General features: G+C 28.2%; 2 protein-coding genes across 2 annotated transcripts; both read left to right on the forward strand.

Annotated features, from left to right (window-relative positions):
- Nucleotides 1-5,839: 5,839 nt before the first annotated feature.
- LOC101489590 (transcription factor SCREAM2-like) lies at nt 5,840-8,217 on the forward strand. Its single transcript, XM_004492479.4, has 4 exons — nt 5,840-6,078; nt 6,232-6,363; nt 6,803-6,973; nt 7,931-8,217. The coding sequence occupies exons 1-4, from the start codon at nt 6,022-6,024 to the stop codon at nt 8,003-8,005; spliced, it is 435 nt and encodes a 144-aa protein (XP_004492536.1). The 5' UTR covers nt 5,840-6,021; the 3' UTR covers nt 8,006-8,217.
- An 11,813-nt stretch (nt 8,218-20,030) lies between these two features.
- LOC101489909 (cationic peroxidase 1-like) lies at nt 20,031-22,049 on the forward strand. Its single transcript, XM_004492480.4, has 4 exons — nt 20,031-20,343; nt 20,955-21,146; nt 21,289-21,454; nt 21,549-22,049. Exons 1-4 carry the CDS (start codon nt 20,137-20,139, stop codon nt 21,932-21,934), a joined length of 951 nt encoding a protein of 316 aa, XP_004492537.1. The 5' UTR covers nt 20,031-20,136; the 3' UTR covers nt 21,935-22,049.
- Nucleotides 22,050-22,139: the final 90 nt, after the last annotated feature.

Raw genomic sequence — 22,139 nt, forward strand, 5'->3', positions numbered from 1 at the left:
AAATTAAAGAAATACTAATTGGGATGCTTTTTAAGTATTTAAAAATAAAAATATTCCATTAAAAGTGTATTAAAAATTTGTTATTTTCAATACAAAATTTATTTATTTTATATCTTTAACAAATTTTCTAATAATATTATTAGTATACATCATCATATTTTAATTTAACAACAATTACCTCGGACTAACTTTACTGTTTAAATATCTTAATAATTTAAAGTTCTTGACCAAAGTACACTTCCAAATTGAGTAAAAGGTAACTAAATAGCTCTAAATAGAAAAGACCAACAGGATTTATAAAAGGCTGAAATAATAAGAACAATAACCATTAGCATCTATTCTCATTTTGTGTTTTAAATCATGCCTTCTGTTTTATCTCTTAATGCAAGAAAATATTTCTACTACGTTTATGTGATGATTTTGTAGAGAATATACTCGAGTTTTTTAGAGTGTATCAAGTTACCTATAAACTAAAAAAGCTACTTACAACGGTGCAAGAAAGGTGCATGTACATAAGATTTATCTAATAAGAATATGTACTCTCTTTATCTCATAATAAATATTATTTAAATAAAAAAATTATCTTAAAATAAATGTCATTTTTAATTTTTAATATAACATTAATAATAATTATTATTATTTTTTAATTATACATCTCAAATTAATACTATATGTATTAATTTCAAAATACTTTCTTCCACCTTACATTTATGAGGGTCTTTTTTTTTAGTACCCCCTTTTTGAAAAAAAAACACCAAAATACCCCCATTTGAAAAAAATATACCAAAATGTCCCTTTTTTTAAAAATCAAGTAGGAAGTCGCCATTTGAAACTCGGACTTCTTAAGGAAGTCGCCATTCCAAATGGCGACTTGTAAGTAAAGAAAAAAAAAATGGGACATCTTGGTATATTTTTTTCAAATGGGGTATTTTGGTGTTTTTTTTTCAAAAAGAGGGTATTGTAAAAATAAAACCCATTTATGACAGTGAAAAGTATATAAAAATATTAATAAGGATAATTTAATAAAAAAAATTATTTTTATTTATAATGATTTCTTTTAATATGTGACGATACTAATTATAAAACGAAATGGGTAATAACCAAGTAAAAACTAAATAACATAATAGATTGAGTGAAGCTATATAGACGACATATTATGATTCATAATAAATAACATAGTGTGTTTGTATGATTTTTTTAGTTTTATTTTGGCGAATAATATGTTTGCATGATATGGTATCCAAATTACACATGATTCCACGGCTAAACACCAATACCAAATACTTGTTATGTGGTAAACGGTACAGTACCATGATAGACACACTCATTGTTCACTTGAAATTTTGCTATCCACATCATTGAGCAACAAATTAAATTTTATAAAAAAACATAAACAAAAAACAACCAATCTTGATGAATTAATTCTCACCTCCTTTCTAATTAATTTCTAGTCACATATGAAGTAGTAGCATGTGCTTTTTGCCAAACCTGGCCTAACATAATTAGCTCATAGATGTTTAACAATATTGTTAATTAAGCAAGGACCACAAAATTCAATCCCAAATCAACCTTGGTTAAAGATTCCAACCTTGGTTAATAATATTTGTCTATTGAAAAACGATAGTATACTTTTTTTTTTGAAATATAATTAGAAATGAAATTGATCTTCAATTTTGCATCTCTAATACTTGGAGATGAAATTAAAGATGAATTTTTTTCCATTTCAAATTTTTATTGGTAATTGGTAATATACTTTTTCAACAAGAGGACTTACCACCCATATTAGCGGTCTTGGATAAAACACAAATGATATATAATATCTAGCGATTTTAAATGAATGAATTTTAGTAAAAAAAAAGCCTTCCGATTAATGGTGGGTAGATCCAACATGTGAGGAAAAGAGACAAAGAAGCGTTGTTTTACACACGATAAATTCCAGCTATAACAAGTGTACAAGAAGATGTTGTGTTGTGTAAGTAGAACGTAGCCCGTGAACTTGAATGTCACTTACAACTCTCACGTCAACTAAGATACAACAGATTGTGAACTTGGCGGCATTTCCTTTGTTTTTGGACTCTCTCAATTACGGACCCCACATCAACCACAATTTCACAATACAATTATACTAATGTCTCATTAATATTAACATCATCAATATGCAATCATTCATATTCTTTTCATCACCTAAGCTCTCTCACATTTTTGCATCTTATAATGTGTTCTATTTTTATCAATGGGTCTAACATACAAAGAAATTACATATTTTAGAAATAGAGTTAAACTTAATGCTACATAATCTCAAATTCGATCATAAATCCAGACCAACCAAAAATGGCGGTCATATAACAAAACACAATAAAAATCACTCTACTAAATCCATTGTGACATGATAAATTGCTAATCACTTCCTCGTTATTCTCTTCACATGCCTACTTGTTGTCTTCTTGCATAAATGATGCAAAAGGTGAATCATAAGTGAAAAAGATAATTTATATACACTATCATTAATAACATATACATATTCAGAGACAATGAATGATAGAACAACGTATCATTTAATTCGAAAAATGCAGATTCAACTAATTCCGAGATGATACATATAAGGGTTCCTCTATTATTAATTAAATTATAAAAATTAATAATTTTTAAAATGAAAATTGATATTTTACAAAATTTTATGGCAATTTCATAAATACTAATTATTCAAAATAATTGTATAATATATTACGTAATTTAAAATATATTATATTATTACTTTTTAGTTAAAAATATAAAAAAGAAATCAAATCTATTAAAATTTAATAAAGAAATCAATTTCGTAAATAAATAAAAATTAAAAATACAATTAAATCTAACTTTTTTTAGAGCCTACTTTTAAATTTCATCAAACAATTATATATATATATATATATAAAAAAAAATAAAAATTAGTTGAGTTAGAAATTAAGGGGTCAACTGAATTTGAGAAAGTCTCAATCTAAGCATAAATAAGGATACTTAAATGCACCTATCAACCAGGTCGTCTTTCTTACAACGAAATTTGAACTGATACTATGATGAATCATGAGTCAATTTGTTACTAACTAAATAAATTCACTTTCATTGATAACTTTATTTTTTCATTGATAATTAAATCAATCGTTTTATTTAAAATAATTTTTATTTATTTAAAAAATAGACTGCTATGCATCGCATGATTAATTAGATATTTCCACTAATTAAGTAGACATCACAAATTAATTACTTATCATTTATAACGACACTTTAAATATATTATAAAGGTTTAATTGGAGTTTTGGTTCTCATATTTTAGCTGTAAAAATAGTCCTTCCATTTTATTTCTCCCCAATTTTAGTCCCAACAGAATTTTAGTTCAAAACTTGATAAAATTTTATTTTTTTTCGTTTATCTAAGTCACACAATGCCGCAAGATCTCATGGTGCAACAATTGTACCTGAAATCTATTATTATAAATGGTGTGGTGTGACTTGAAAAATGAAACTTCATCAAGTTTTGGATCAAAATTCTGTTTGAGGACCAAAACTGAGGAGAAATAAAATGAGAGACTACTTTTGCGATTAAACTAAAATATAGCGACCAAAACTGCAATTAAGCTTATTATAAATAAATAAAAATACAAAATATTTGGAGGAATTATACCAAAATCTAAGAAAGCAATCCTCCAGGATATAAAATATTATCTAATTAAAAATCTTACACAAAAAAATAGGGATTAAACCATAGTAAAAAAAATAAGAGTACACTAAACACCTATAGACATCAACAAAATCTATACTAAAAAAATCAATCATATTTCTTATTGAAAATATCAAATATTATAAGAAAAAATATCTTTCAAATTATTGTTAACAATAATGTGAAATTCAAGATTAATATAAGACAAACATGGGCTACTTCTAATATATATGCTCCAAATTAATATAACTCGTTGTTCATGTCTATGAAAATTAAATAATTATTCTCAATGGGGCCATCTTAATTCATCGTTATCTTGATAAATAAAGAATGATATGACGGAAATTTCCTCTTAATTACCATCATCAAGGGGAATTGTAGTATAGGCGTGGCTCATCTTGTGATTTGGACTTCCTATAATTTTTCGTTAAAATATCCAATCAAAGAATGATTTGTTTTGAATCCGAGTTAAATTAGTTAATGGAACTAGCGGACAATCTAAATTATGTTACAAAATATTTTAGAAAAATGTTTTGGTCTACATTCAAAACCCGTTTAACATTTTGAGAGATATAAACATAAAGAGTAATGTCATAAATATGGTAATAACAAGCACTAACAAATATATTAGATTGGTAGTTTACGATGCATTAATCGACACACAAAGAAGGAGACATTGAACTTAATAAATTTATTCGAAATATATATAATTGTTTTAGTGGGGACTTAATTAACGCGGTTAGAGAAGCATGCATAGATGAGGCCTTGAAAGTTTAAAGAATCAACTTCATTCCATTCCATGATAATGATGAATCATCCAAATGCGTCAAAGACAAGTATTTGGGGGGCCGTTACACACACTTCCCTCCAAGCACTTTGTTCACGGGCTTCCATTCAATTCTCTCTCTCTCTTTCACAATTTATGCGTGGCATTTATTCATATATACTATATTATATATTTATTTCTTTTCCTAATCTCATACATTTACATTTACATTTATTTAATTCATATATAAAAATCTTCATTTTCTCTAACCATTTTCCTAATCTCTTTTAAATATATCTCTTGTCTCTCTCTTCTATTTCATGTACATTTATATGTGCATATTAATGACATTGGTTTAGTAGGCGCATGATTGGTTTGCGGGTGGAGACAATATGTATCCGACATGCCAACTATATATATATATATATATAAGTGAAGATTTTTTAATTCTAGAAATAATTATGTGATGAGTTACTCCATTAAATAATTTAATATAGTTGATGAATTTTATTATTCAAATCGTGAATTATTGACGTAATATATTAACGATTAAACACACAAAATTTTATAGAAATCCAAAATTCATAGCTATATTATCTAACCATCGATATTTACTTATATTTTTTAAAATCTTACTATACATTCATTTGAAATTATTTAATGAAGTATTAAATAATTTTAAAATTTTATAAAAATGTGTGGAGTTAATCTACTTAATCAGAACTTTTAATTTGACGGTTGAATAAAGTAAAATTCATCATTGATTTGGAGTTAATAAATCTCACATTTCTTCATTATAAAATGTATCATTCAAAGACACATTAAATTTGTATATGATTTTCTTCTTTTCTCTTATGCACTTAAGTGTTATAGTATTTATAAGATTTAATTCAAATATTTGTTTTGCAGAATGTGGGTACCTTAAGATTATAAGTCTTTGTGTTGTAAAAAATGTTCACGTAATGTTATTCTTTGGTTATCATTACACAATAATTACAATTTTTGCTCCAATTTTAATGTGAAAAATCTTGTGTTTAACCGTGTTATTTTAATTTCTCTTAATATGTTTTTTCCAAACACTATGTTTGTCTCAATGAAGTTTAACAATTCTAATTGAAATGAAACCAATGAATTTTTCCAAAAAAGAAAGATGTAAGATGTATGGATCTCCTGAAGTAGCTATATGGTGCAACATCAGTAAAAACCATTTGATCTACATAGATTATTAGTTTTTTCTCATTAGATCTATAAGTTCTCACAACTGTTGCATCGGACAATTGATTAAACGATCCAAATAAAAAATCATAGATAATATTTATAGTCAAGCTAATGGTCAATTTAGTAAATTATAAGTGAAAAATCATAATTTGTTGTGAAGAATATATAGATATAGTCGCCAAACAAACAAACAAGAGATCGCATATTAATAATTTGTGTAAGCTTATTAGCATTGCCCACTACATTATATAGATTGGAAAACCTCTCCAAAGCCAGATATGGTGCCAAAGGGAGAGAAAATCAAAACAAAGTAGACACATTCTATAAGAAGGACAAGAAACATGGGTTCAAGGGATCAACAACTTCGACAACTTCGAGATGTCACAAGCTCTAGTGCTGTAAGAATTAGTTTAATTATATATATCTATGTGTGTTATAAAGCACGTACTCACTTTAATTTGGATTCAATATATTCCAATGAAGTGATGATGCTTCTTCTTTCTTTTTTTAATCATTTACGAATAATGAAGTTAAAATCGATAATTTGCTAGATGAACAAAGCCTCAATTATTGTAGACGCCTCCAAATACATAAAAGTGTTGAAACAAAAAGTGGAGGGACTAAACTCAGAGTTAGGAGCAGTTGAGTCATCAACCCCTCAAATAGAGGACGACCAACCTATGGTATATTTATTATTGTTCTATATACACTTTTCTTAGTTAGAGATTTCAAGATTTTTATTTTTTTTTCAATCATGTTAATGGTGCAAAGTACTAATTCACTGGTTTTGTCCGTGATTAATCTCCATCGTAGAATCTGATTGGCCACACTTAATACAATCTCTCTTTACAATCACCTTTTTTTCTATCTATAAGACTCAAACCTAAAACCTTAATTAAAATATTCGAGTCGAGTGGCCACTTGAATAATATTGGTCGAGACTTAGAGTACATTAATAAATTAATGAATTATGTTATTTTTAGATTTTGAGCCGTAGACTATCTTATTATTATTATTTTTTAGTATCTCTCGGCTCACCAAACTAATTGCGGACATTGACACATCTTATAACTTTTCTAAAAACTGCAATTGCCATATCTTATAATTTTTCTTTGTATATAGGTGACTGTGAAAACCCTAGAAAAGGGTTTCCTAATTAATGTCCTTATAGAAAAGAATAGTCCTGGTATGCTGACATCAATACTTGAAGCTTTTGAAGATCTGGGACTTGATGTGCTTGATGCTAGGGTTTCTTGTGAAGACACTTTCAAGCTAGAAGCTTTTGGAGGAGATGTAAGACTAATTAGTATATTTCTCTTTAATTAATCATTCTCTTTCACTTTTACTTTTAATAAATTAATTTTAAGTGTCTATATCGATTCGCTAAAATAATTAAGGTTACATGATTAGTTCTAAAACCTAATTAAGACTTTCTTATTTTGTATATATGTTTTCACATCACATATATATGTAAAGAAACACACGTGTGGATTGTGCAATTTTGATGACAAACTCTTAAAGTTTACTTTTTTTTTCTTCTAACTAAAGAGTTCATAGACAAACTCATACACATTAAATATAGAAAAAGAGGAATATTTTGAATTTAAAACCTACACTCCAACAAAATCAAATGTATTTGTAGTTATACTCAATGAGTTGTAGATAATACTTAATTTTAAATATTTTATTTAATTTAAAGGTAAATAAATATAATATATATGTTGTGTTTCCAGTAGAGGAAAAATTTCCAGCAAGAAAATAAGAGTTGTCATTTTCTTTACCAGCAAAACAGAATTTTCATGTTGAGATGTAAAGGGAGGGTACTCATAAACTTTTCACGGTTTACAAATTACAACATACAACAATATACTCTCCTAATAAAATTTTGGTTTTTTTTTTTTCTCTAGTAAAAAGATAAAACTCTCCTAATACTTATGTTTATTTCATCAACTATGATATTTATACATTCCTAATCTTTCTATTTCTTTTTCTGTGTATATTGTGCATGTGTATAGATGATTATGAAACACTTTTCTTATTTCATTGAAAAATATTCAAATCTAAAACCATGTTTAGTAAACTAACCAACAAAAAGAAAGAGCTTCATTTATTATTATTTTATTGTCTAAAAAGTGTTAATAGGTAAATAAAATATACGATGCTGCCAAATGAATCCACTCTCATGTGATTCTTAATATCCAAAAAAGAAAAACTTTGACAAAAAAAAAAAACTTGTTGAATATTATGCAGAGTCACAAGGTCGACAGTATCGACGCGCAAGTGGTGAAGCAAGCTGTGTTGCAAGCTATCAAGAACACGGACTAATCAAAATATATATTAATTCCAGTACACTTTTTTGTCTTCTTTTATGATCTTGAAATTTTCACATATATATATATCCAAGTGTTAATCTGCCAAAAATATGAGGTGCCTACCACTTCGATCAATGGCCCTTACATATATTCATATGGCTTATCAGCATCTTATAATTGGATAGTGGAAAACAAAGAATGAATGGACACACTTCTTCTCCCTCATTATGTTTTTGTGGTTATTATTTATTTATTTTTTGTATAATATTACGGTTAATTGTTGTTAATATTTGAGATAGTGTAGTTAGTTTAGATTGTAGTTGGATAGTTTAGAAGGTTTTAGTTGATAGTTTGAAGGTAAAAAATAGGGCAAGTTGTGTGAAGTATAGAGGAAAAAAATAATTTGTATTACTCTCAAAATGACTTATTTAAAATGAACCTTTTTGACCTTGACCTATTTATAGTTGTAGAAACTATATTCTAGATGTTTCTTTCTAGATTATTCACGACATTTCCTAATACAAATGTAGTAATTATTTATTTTATTTATTTATTTTATGAACTACTCAAGTATTCTAGAAAAGTCTAGGTATGTACATTATAAATTAATATTTATTTTATAAGTTATTAATGTATTCTAGAAAGATTTAGAAATGCGCATCACCTCTCAACACTCCCCCTTGATGTATAGTTCACAATTGCTCAAATCTTGCTCTTAACAATGCCTTTGTAAATATGTCTGTTACTTGATCATATGTCTTGCAATACTCGAGCTTGATTTGTCTAGTTTCCTCTACTCCTCTGATAAAGTGATATTTGGTTATATGTGTTTTGTTCTACTTTGATGTACTAAATTCTTTGTGATTGCAATTGTTGATTTATTATCACAGTAGATTATGGTTGAATCTTATTGTATTTCACCAATTTCTCTAAGTATTCTTCGAAGCTTGTAGCTTTAATTGATGCCACGTATTCTACCTCTCCAGTCTATTGTGCTTGTTTCTTTGATGTCAAAGAGAATATTTTCAATCCAAGTGAGAAGACTTAATTTGATGCGTTCTTTATGTCATTATCGATCATGCCCAATCACTGTTGGTGTAACCAAGCAATTTTGAGTTGGTCGTGGTTTTATACCATATGCAAACTCATTTGTGCTTTGCAATTATCTAAAATTATTTTACCAGCTCCAAATGAATTTGACTTGGTTTTTGCATGAACCTTGATAGTAGAATTGTAGCATACATGATGTCTGGTCGCGTAGAAATAAGATATAATAGACTTCCTATCAAACTTCTATATTTTGATGCATCAAATTCTAGGCTTCATCATCCTTTTGTAGTTTGTCATTTGTCACAAGAAGAGTAGTGACTAGATTCCAATCGTTCATCTTGAATTTCATCAATAGTGCTTCAGTGTATTTCTTCTGACATATAAATATGCATTCTTCGTGTTGTTTTACCTTTATGTCGAGAAAGTAGTTCACCAATATTCCAAGGTTGGTCATCTCGAAAGTCATGTTTTCTTTGAATCCCATTATCATATTTTTGTTGTTCACAATGTAGATAATATCATCTACATATAAAGAGACTATGAAAGTATCATGCCGACCTTGGGTCTTGATGTATAGTCTTGGCTCACTCTTGTTCCTCCTAAATCCCCTACCGATGTAGTAGCGATCAATTCTATTGTACCATGTTCAACGGGTTTGCTTCATGCCATACAAAGCTTTTTGTAGCCTTAGAACTTTGCCTTTAATGCCTTTGGTTACAAATTCTTATTGTTTCTCTATATAAATCTCTTCCTCAAGCACACCATTAAGAAAATCATATTTCACATGTAGTTGATAAATACTACATCCTATTTGTCCTGCAAGAGCTATTAAGGATCTTATAGTATCTAGACAAGCAACTTGAGCAAATGTCTAATTATAGTAAACTCCAGGATGTTGCAAGTAGTCCTTTGCGACTAATCAAACCTTGTGTTTTTGTATGGTCTTATCGGAATTAAGTTTTGTTATGTATACACATTTAGCTCTAATGATGTCTTTTCCATGTGGACAATCTACAAGCTTTCAAGTATTATTTTTCTCGATCATTTATAACTCTTTTCACATTGCCTTGACCCATACTTCTTGTTTTGACGCCATTTTGTAGTTTTCATGCTCAAGTAAGGCCAAGTTGCAAGTTTGATATATGTCCACTAATGATTTTACGCGTCTTGGAGTAGATATTGGTGATGAAGTTTCTTGTTAAAGAGGCGAAGGTAGCATACGTGAGTCTTCTGCAACTTCTAATATATTTTCTTTTTCAGATAATGGTATTGGTATGGAAATATTTTGATTCTCAACTTTTCCTTCATCTCAATTCCAACTAGCACTTTCATCAACTTCGACGTCACAACTTATTGTGAGTTTATGTGTTTGCAAGTTATAGACTTTGTAGCCTTTTGATTGTACACTATACCCCAAGAAGATACCTATTACGGTCTTGTCTTGTAGCTAGTGTCTCTTTTGGTTAGGAACATGTATATAGAAAATAGGTCTAAAACCTTCTTGGTTAGGAACATGTATATAGAAAATAGGTCTAAAACCTTTTAGATGTTTAGTTGATGGCTTTTTTCTAGTCCAAGCTTCAAAAGAAGTCTTGTCTTGAACTGCCTTAGTTGGACATCTATTAAACATGTAAATTGCTCCAACCCAAAAAGTATTAGGCAATCATTTCTCTTTCAACATTGATCTGACCATCTCCATGATTCTGTGATTCTTCTCTCGGAGACACCATTTTGATGGGGAGAATATGTAACTGTTAGTTGTTGCTCAATTCCTTCATCCTCACATAATTTATCAAACTCATGGGAGTTGTATCTTTTACCGCGCTCACTTCTGAGTACTTTAATATGTTTTCCACTTTGCTTTTCAACAAAGATATTATACTTTTTAAATATTCCAAAAATTTATGAATTTTTTTAATAAAGTAGACCCACATCATTATAGAAAAGTCATCAATGCAGATGATGAAATACCTATTGTTGTGGAGTGAGGGTGTCGTTATCGGTCCACAAACGTTTGTATGTATCAATTTAGCAAGTCCTTAGCTTTCTTTGTTTTTCCTGTTGAAAATGGGAATCGGTGTTGGTTCCCAAGAGGACACCTTTCACAAGATTCATTATTTTCTTTCAAGTAGGGAAGATCTCCCATCATATTTTTCTGATATAACATCTTCAAGGCATGAGTGTTGAAGTTGACAAACCTTCAATGTCATAGACTTGAATCATCAACTTGCACCCTCATGGAAATTTAGAAGTATATTTGAAGTTTATTGAAAAATTTCTATTTCTTTTCTCTATTTTCACTTTGACTATCTCTTATCTTTTGTGATTGTTATTGTATATTGAGCACGGGTCTCCCTCAAAGTGAAAAATAAACTTTCTCCGTCATTTGACCAATACTCTAAAGATTTTCTTTTAGATTAGGAATTAGTAAGACGTCTTCGATGAATCTCATGTCATTCTTTGTCTCCACCATGATAGTGCATTTACCTTTTGATTTTAGATTGAACCATTTCGTGATGGCACTTTCTCATGTTTGCACATTCAACCTTCTTTTCGTGTCTGCACATTCAATTAGTTATCTTTCGCATTGGACAACATAATTTTGTAGATTTATCTGGCTGAATTAGTTATGGAAGAAATCTTAGTCACCGTGTATTGTCTTTTATTCGATCTTGTTATGTTTTTTTTTATTGAACTTTGATTTTTTTTTATATTGTAATTGGTTTGAATACTCTTTATACTCCTATTCTATTATATTTTGCTTTTGCCTTTCAAAAATAATATGATTCATCTTGATGTTTTTATTGGGGTAAAAAGTTATTTGATTTTAACTTGTTGGAGGTACTATTTTAATAATAGTCTTGTTTTGGTGAACTTTGTAATTTTTTACAACTCATTTTTCAGAAAAAAAATTAAAAAAAATACAGTCTCTTTGGCACCGTTTACATGTTTTGTTAGCTGTTACTCCATTTACATTTGTTCACTATTATTTGCTTTTGGTTTTCAATTGAAACCTTAATATGGTGTTATAAGTGCAATTGAGTATGTTGTTTGAAGAAAAAACTTTGTTGGTCGAATGAGGAAAGGAACAATTTATATCAATGGTGGTGCAAGGATTTTTTTTTTTCGGAGTCATTAAAGCCACTAAAGTAGATAATTTAGTCTCCAATGATTTTGTTTACCATTTTTCTAAGATTTCTAACATCCACATATATTTATCCATGATCTTCTTAATTAAGAGCTTGTAATTTTTAATCTACATCTTTTATAAATTAATGCATTGTTGTGTCATAAAGGCTTGGCTTAGACTTGCAAGGCCCAATAAAAACTTGTAACCCAAAGTAGTGGTGGAAAGTATATAGCCACCTATAAAGTAGTGGAATATGGATGTCATTTAAATTTGAAAATTTTATCCTATACCCAAAAAAAAAAAATTTTATGTCAAAAAGATCTTCAAATTTTTTTTTTATTATTTCATATAATTTATGGTAAATTTTTTTTCCCACCCTTTTTCTCATTTTCAGAGCTGTAAAAAAGTTTTTCGGTAGGTTTTAGTTTTCCAGTAACTACCTTAATACTTGTAATAAGATTTCCGATACACAGTGTATTTACGAAAAAACTTTTTTAAAATTTTCCGATACAGAAGGTATATTCCAGAAAACTTAAAACGTAGTTTTCCGGTACAGAAGGGAAACGTTGTGTACTGGAAAACTTAATTGACAAGTTATACGGTACATAAGTGGCTTCCGGAAAACTTCATATACAAGTTTTCTAGTACAGAACAATTTTTTAAAATTTATTTTTTAAGTTTTTTGAATTTTTAAAAAAAAAAAATGTTAACAGATATGGAGACAATACTACTATTAATGGATAAAATATGTGTCGATACTACAAATATTTTTGACACATATCATGTATGAATAAATATAATTAATATTAATATTGTAAAAATATATCATCAAAAGGAATGACACCCCTATGATTCTCCAATGGTCTCCATATAACATCTGCATGTGTCAATGCATCAATAATACGTATGTATTCATGGACCTTATGTTTGCCTTGTTTTAGCCTCCTCTATTCATTCCGGCAAAACATTCTACGTCAGCACTTTGGTCGCCTTTATTACAAATATTTGGAAAATATTTATAAATCCAACACTATTGCAAATAAAAATAAATATATTAATGATAAATAAACAATTAATAATTAATACTAATAATTAAATATAAAAATAAACATAAAAATAAATTAAAAATAATTAACATAATTAATATAATATTTAATAATTAAAATTAAATAAATAATTGATACTTGAAGCAGTGTCATATATCCACCTAGCTGTTTGGTGTCATAACAACAAACATCTGAGAGGTAGTCATAAAGCACTACAAGTGCAGCAGTACCCCATGCATATTTATTTGCCTCGTCTAAATATCTAAATAAAGGAAGGTACTTCGCATCAACTATAGTATGACTCTTATCAGCGAAAATAGTACTCCCTACTAAATTCAACAGATATGCCCTAGCAGCACAGTCAAATCTCTCTGCTGCTCACTGCCTTTTGAAGACCTTTTTCAACCAATCCAGTTTATAGTGCACACCTCTAGTCTTTTTGGTCTCCTCCCAGATCTCTTATGTGGTCACTCCTAATATAGTGATGGCAAGATTACATGTCGTTATTCTATCTAGATTAGATGGACTGTAGAACTCACCCTTAATATGCAATCCCAGAAGATTGGCAACATCATCCAAAGTAATCGTCATTTCATCAAATGACATGTGAAATGACGATTTCTCATAATGCCATCTTTCAACAAACACATATATCAGGTTGTTTTCGATCATCTTCAAACTACCCCGTTGTAATGGGTTCAAACCAGACAAATTCATCCAGTTCTCTATGGGTTGCATAAGTACAGGCGGGTAAATTGTTGCATTTTCTTTTCAATGCGCAACAATTTTCAACAATGGTCGCTCCTGTATACAAAGAAAATATATGACATTAAAATTAAATATAGACCAAAAATAATAATTAATTTAAATATTTTTAATGCTCTATAAGTAATAATTAATTTAATATACATCACCAAACCATAGTCTAGCTGAAACATGATGACGGTATCGTGTAAGGACAGACAAATCATAAGATCCTCTAGGATACCGTGTGAGCTCACCAAGTCCCTCAGCTCCATCATGCCCCTCCTCCAAATGCTCTCCCTCATGAGCAGTTGCAGCCTCCTCCTGCCCATGTACCACATTCTCCTCATGCACTATAGAAGGCTCCTCAGGCTGATATATAGTCACATGTGGGATAAATTCATGATCATGATGTCCCTCATCATCATCTTCAATTATCATCCGTCTTCTTCTTCTTGAAGCTGTCGGTCGAATTCTCTCTAGGGGATTCATCGCGGACGATGTAAAAGTATCAGTGTCACGTGTAATTTGTATGATTTTGTCGTCTCTTCCTCGTGTGCCCACTGAAAAATTAAAAAGTTAAAAGAAATAAATCACAATTACTTATAAAATTATAATTAATATATATATCCAGGAAACTTGATGTTCAAGTTCTCCGGTAACTACCGGAAATGTTGAGCGTCATGTTTTTCGGAACAAGACTCTGTACTGAAGAAGTTGAAAAAAAATTTCCGGAAGAGCCTTTTGTACTGGAGAACTTCAAAAAATATTTTCCGGTAGTAGCTTCTGTACCGGACAACTCCAAACAAGTTTTCCGAAGTGTATCTTGTGTATCCGAAAACTTGTATTCAAGTTCTCCAGAAATTTAGAAAAAAACTCACTCGAGTTATGGAAATCTTGAAATTAGAAATGATAAATTTTTGGAGGTTTTATTATTTATACGAGGACAAAAACGTCATTTCATTCTTAATTTAGAGGTATAGGTATAATTAGGGAGGTATGGGGTAAAATTTTGTTTAAATTTTCAATACTCTAAACTCTTAAGAGGCCAAACAAGTTACCAATACATGTACCTACAAAAAAAAGAAATTTATTTGACATTGGGAGGAGGATAAAAAAATACACCGCAAGATCTTCGTACCACCGATTGTGGATGATAAAATTCAAATGTGTCTTCTTCTTAATCCTTAAAAATAATATAAAGTAATAAATTAAATGTAAGTGAATTTTTTGTCGAAAAAATATAAATATCATTTGAAACTCAGACAAAAGTTTTTATAAATTTAATTTTGACATTTATCAATTGAAATAAATTTTTCAATTTTCTCAAAATAACATTTAGAAAGACAAGCGAACGTATATAACTATATCTTATATAAAACTATGATATCAAGTTTTTGTGTAATAATTTTTTCTTGTAAGTTTATCCTTTATTTAAACAATATTATTTTTCATTTTTCATTTTTTTACCGGTCAAATAACACTAAATGTTATAACTCTTTTTAAAAAAAATACATATATTATAACTCTTTTGTATTTCTAGTCAAATTATTATTTTTTTATTGACAGATGTAATAATAAAAAAAATTACAAACAACTGCAACATACCAACTTCAAATCTTGAAAGATATAATATTCGGTCTTAAAACTTGTTCTAAAACAAAGACATTATAAAAATAAAGGAAATGGTAACAAGTGCTCGAGAACATCTATTAACATGTTCCTTAATTCGTTCAGGATCCTTAAACACGGTCGAAAAGAGTCCAACAAAGGATGAAATCAGCAACGAAAAAGAACATGCGAATGGGGAAGTGAGCTGGTGCCACTGAATGTAGCAAGCAGGGAACGATTTGCTTTACGTAATTGACTTTGCTAGAAGTAAATAATCTATATACTTTTTTTGATTTTTGATTTTTTATTTTGAATATATAGTTATATTATTAAAACATGTTTGTATTTAATTTATTTAATTTCATGGTCTCAAATACAAGTAAATACAATAACACTATATTTTCTATTATTTTGACTCAACATAACTTATTAGATTAAGAAAATTAATCGTTGCTAATTTAATTTTTTTAAGAATGAACTAATTAAATATTTTATAAGCATAGAATTATATATTTTTATTTATAATAATAGAGATCTTATTCTTAGCGATCATATGGACGCGTTATTACTTATTAGTCAAAAAAGATAGGCAAGTATTTAATAAATAAAAAAGCAAGTAAGCAACTTGTTCGATTAAATTAACGCACATAAACAAGAGAACATTGCTTCTTTGACATATCGCACTATCTTCCAAATCATACATCACTCTCTTTTAAAATATAAACAAAAATAATATTTTTAAAAAAATGAGACACTATCTTTTCACACAAAAATTATATTTAAAAAATCAATATATTTAATTTAAAATTTTAAAATCATATACATTAATTTTTAAATATTTATTTTACTTATATTTTTTATTCCAGATAAACTATTCGCTTTGACATCGATTTCAGCAAAAAAAAAAATCTGCATTTCATGATATATGGTGATTAGGGTAGAAATAGGTCAGATCAGACTTTGAAAGGCCGGAGTTTGACCTACGATTAATTTTTTAGGCCTAAGTCTGGCCTACGGCCTATCAATGCCCTTTTCTTCGGCATGACCTGATCTTTTTAAAAGTCTGGTCTGGCCTAGAAGTCTATTTAAAAGTCTTATTCATATTAAAATATTTAAATGTTCTACTCATACCACATGCTCTCCACATACCAATATCAATGTACATATCTATATATATTAAACAAAAAATAATTTTTCTAACAAAATAATTTTTTAAAAATCTAAAACAAACATCCTTTAAACCCTAAAAACATAATTTTTGGTTTCAAAGAATATATTATTTTTTCTGAAACAAACGCACCCATTATTATCTCTCAAACAAATATGGAAGGACTAATGAGTTATTGACTAATTGAATGACTATCGAATATAGAACGACTATCAAATATGGAATGACTACCGAATATGGAATGACTACTGAGTGAATGCTTAATTGATAGAATTTAAAATAGAAAATAATTATATTAATATAATAATAAAAAATAACATTAATAAATAATTAAATATATATAGATCGGTCTGTCAGGCCTAATAGTCTTTTTTATAAGTATGAGTCTGATCTATTTAAATAAATATGCTTTAAAAATAGCCCGAGTCTAGCCTTTTTATTAAATAGGCCAGGTCAGACCAGGTCATAAGTAGGCCAGACCATAGGCCCTTGTCGGACAGCCTAGCATTTTCTCATCTCTAATGGTGACTAAAGTTAGAAATTAATTAATTCATATGCATACATTATTAATATGAATATTTTTTTTCTACATGATTAATCAATTATAATCAATATAAATATAATATATTGAAGATATTAAATTTTAATCATAATAACTTTTAATGTTATGTGAATGATTATTTTAATTAATTGACAATATAAATATTTTTATAATGTTAATTAAACTTCTAAATGATTTGTTTGTCTGACCAATTATTTGTTAGTTGCATGCTTTCAACATTGATATAACTTTTTATATCTCGTACATCATTGTTACATGTATTAAAATAAATTTGCTTTCGTTTCATAATAATAGATTAGATGATAGCTGAAGAAATATTTCTTTTTTTAAAAGAGATGATTAATTTCACTATAATTAATTTTTATAGTTGTGAAATTTAGATTTAAATTTAAGATAAAACGTTCAATCTAACTGGATCGATACGTGCAAAAACATTTAAAACATTAAGATATTAATTTTAATTTAAAATACATTTTTTCTTAACATTAATGCATGTGAGTTTCATGATTAATCTTAATTAAATACTCATATATTGACAATCACACCCATTTAATAAACTTCTTTTTTAGAGGAAACATCCATTTAGTTAATGATATCTACTCCACCCTCAAATATACAGATGGAAACAATTTATGTATATGCTTTGTAAAAAAATATCACTTGAATTTTGATAATATAACCCAAAGTAATGTAAATAGTTTTCTTTTCCTTCTTATAAATATATTTTGGATTTTTCTTTTTTGATTGATTAAAATTTTTTCATCTCATTTCTAAATTTAGAAATATAATTCTTAATCTTTAAAATTTCAGAGATCTTTTTCACCGCAAAATTTGGAGACTTATATTTATTGATGTGTTAAATACGTTGGTTAGCAAATCACATGGGTGATGGGACATACATGTTTTAATTAAATTTTATTATAATGAAAAAAAAAAACTTAAAATAAAGAAAGTATCAAGAAAGAAATAAAGATTTTCCAAAAACATGTGTTATCGCATCACTTAGTGACTTGCAATTTACAAGCTTCAATGGTTGGTTATAAGTGATGTAGTATTATAAGGTGCATAATAATGTTAAATGTTTAGGTGTAAATAACATCGTTCTCATTTTAATGACTTATTGGTATTATATAAAGAGAAATATTAATAAGTATTCTTAAAAATAGTAATTTTATAAAAATAAAATAAAAATATATTGAAAGTTGTATTTTCAAAATTTTAAAAGTTTAATTTTTTTTTAATAAATATTATAAAGACATTTACGATACTTATATAAATTTATTCTCAACCTACAACTAATGGCTATTTTTCTAGATAACTTAGGAACTAGATTAGTTTAGTAATTATTATTTAATTGTGGATACAATATCTAATACTGATATTTTTATTACTATTGTGCATGCCTAACACTGTCTTTAAGTGCATTTTGGGCGCAATAATATCCACAATTCAGAACCCTCAAAATCAAATTATTCTGCTCTCTCATTCAAAAATGACGTAATTTCATTGTTGTTGTTGCTCTCTTGTCATATTTGACAATTGTGTCTTTTGTTAAATTCGTTATAATATATAGTTTTAGCTAAATCTTTGACAATCCTCAATGGCTACTCTTCCACGACTTCTCTACCTTTCACTCCTTTAATTACAACATGCAGAAAACACAAATTAAGCTGGATAAAAAGTTTTTTTTTATGTCCATCGTGAAATTGTCTTCTACCTTTCACCCTATCATGATATTCTTGATAAAATTGTCTAGGAATTCCAATGTAATGCTGAATAACATAAGTATACAAAAAAACACACCATATATTAGAATATTCACTAAAATAAATAAATGCTAAAAATAGCAAATTTGTATCTGGATAATTAAATTTGAAAGTATCATACTAAACCAACATGAATGGCAAAAAAAGATGACTTAATATATTTTTAATAACGTGACGTATAATTTTATAATATAAAATAATTTAAATACATTAATTATTCATATATTATTAATTGAATTAAAAGTATGAAAATTTTCTGAAGTTGAAAAATAAATTTTTATGATATTTTATTTCAATTTTATAAGTATTAATCATTCGACATCATCCTATTACATGTTACATTATTTAAAACATCTTACGTCATTATTTTTTAGTTAAAAAATCAAAATGAGTGATCAAAACTATCAATTTTAAAATAAAAAAATCAATTTTGTAAATCAGTAAAAATAGAAGGAATAAAACTGCAATTAAATAAAAATGTATAAAACGGTAAATAGAAAAATAATATCAACTACAAAGGAGAAAGACCAAACAAGTGAGTGAAATAATTAGCTCGTACTTCATATAATCAAGAACAATTCTAACCCTTCATTTAATTATCTTGATAAACTAATATTTTCTTAAACTAGTTACAAATTAAGGTTGATTTTAAGACCCTCATGGGCTCAAGGATATTTTAAATAAATAAAAAAGAAACAAATAACAAATTTCAAACTCATATTAGCTTAAATTTGTCACTCTTCGTGTCTCTAAAGACCAAGTAGTAGAATAGTCCCCAACGACTTTTAACAAGTCAAATATATTGCGAAAATACAGCTTAATTAGTCTCAATGATTATACATATCATATCACTTCCTCCTTTTTCCATAATCATAGTTTTTTAATCCCTTGTGGCTATATATCGACAAGTGAATAGTACAAATTAGTCTAAGGCACTCTCATATAAATACGTGACACATTTCAAGCGTTAACCACAAGCACTAATTATAAGTCTCTCATTTCCCTAGCAACATCTTCTTAGTATATAAACATTTTCCTTTTTAAGTATAAATTTGCAATTAATTGCCATGATGCTTCCAATAACCAAAGTTCATTTTTTCTTTCTCTTTTGCCTTATTGGCACAACTTCAGCTCAATTGTCATCTAATTTTTACCTCAAAACGTGTCCTCTTGTGCTTGCAACCATTAAAAGTGAAGTAACTCTTGCTGTGAACAACGAACGTCGCATGGGGGCTTCTCTACTCCGACTTCATTTCCATGATTGCTTTGTTCAAGCAAGTCAAATTTCACTTTTTTCTTTTCTTTCTTTTTGTGCCATAATTAATTAATTATTTAAGGCTTGATCTAACACATGTGCATATTTGTTGCATTAGTTGAAAATAAGATATATATGCATGCAAATATTAACCATTTCATTGTTATTATATTTTTAAATTGTGTTGTGATAATGTTTAATTTAAGAATGCTCTATACACATATCGAACAATGATTTAATAGTTAATGTGATAGCCATATATGTTTAAAATAAAATAAAAATACACATGTACCCTTACACGGTATTTTAACTAAAATATTTTATTTTTGTTCCCATAAAAAAAAAAAACTAAAATATGTTTTAACAAATAATATTAATTTTTGGCACTAAACAACGGCAAAAAAGTGGACTTTTTTACTAACAAACATTTGTCTCAAAATTTCAACAATCTGTTAAGATCAAGTTGATTTATTTATTATTTGATCAAACAAAACTCGACCAACAATCAAGCTTAGTCTTTAATAATAATTGATGAAAATAACAACTAAATAAAATCAATCCTATTGATTTTATTAATATTTATCTTCATTTTGTTGATAATATTTGGTTAATTGTGATTTTTTTTATTAGGGATGTGATGCATCAGTACTATTGGACGATACATCAAGTTTCACAGGTGAAAAATCAGCTGGTCCAAATGCTAATTCCTTAAGAGGTTTTGATGTAATTGACACTATAAAGTCTAAAGTTGAGAAGTTATGTCCTAATACTGTCTCTTGTGCTGATATTCTCTCTGTGGCAGCCAGAGACTCTGTTGTTGCTGTAAGTATTTTTCTTAATAAAAAATAAAACCATTTTTTCTTAATTATAAGTCAAATGGTACGTAAACGATTTAACTCGCTGTATTAAAAGCTCAATTTTCTACTAGTGTATACACATTGATAAATTTGAACAAATTTATTAGCTCGGCGGACCGAGTTGGAGTGTTCAATTGGGGAGAAGAGACTCAACCACAGCAAGTTTAAGTATAGCTAACTCAGACTTGCCAGGTCCCTCATCTGACTTAAGTGACCTTAAAACAGCTTTTTCTAACAAAGGTTTCACACTTGAAGAGTTGGTTGCTCTTTCAGGTAGCTTAATATGTATATGCATATTTATCAAACATTTTTTTATATTTATTTGATTATAAGTTTAATTAAGATTTTGAATTGAAAAATGTTTTAGGATCACACACAATTGGTGAAGGTAGCTGTAGATTCTTCAGAGCAAGGATTTACAATGAAAAAAACATAGATCCAACCTTTGCAACATTATTGCAAGGAAATTGTCCTAGCACAGGTGGTGATAGCAATTTGTCTCCACTTGATACAACTACTCCAAACACATTTGACAATGCTTACTATAGGAACTTGCAAAAGCTAAAGGGTCTGTTTCACTCAGATCAACAACTTTTCAATAATGGATCCACAGATACTCAAGTGAATTCCTATGTTAACAACCCAGCAAGTTTCAGAGCTGATTTTGCCAATGCAATGGTCAAAATGGGAAGACTTAGCCCACTTACTGGCTCTAGTGGTCAGATTAGAACCAAATGTGGGAGCACCAACTAATGTTTTGGGCCTTCTTCTATTGTATAAGGTTATGGGCTTTTCAATATCAATATTTGTTCAACAAAAAACAAATCAATATTAATAAAAGTTAAATATTTTTGTTTTTTTTATAAAATTGTAAATATTAACATAAATTGCTGATGGAAAAATTATGATAATTAAAATCGTTAATATATGATATAGAATTAAATATACATTCTACCTC

This window comes from Cicer arietinum, chromosome 3, assembly GCF_000331145.2.
Source record: "Cicer arietinum cultivar CDC Frontier isolate Library 1 chromosome 3, Cicar.CDCFrontier_v2.0, whole genome shotgun sequence".
Classification (NCBI taxonomy): Eukaryota; Viridiplantae; Streptophyta; class Magnoliopsida; order Fabales; family Fabaceae; genus Cicer; species Cicer arietinum.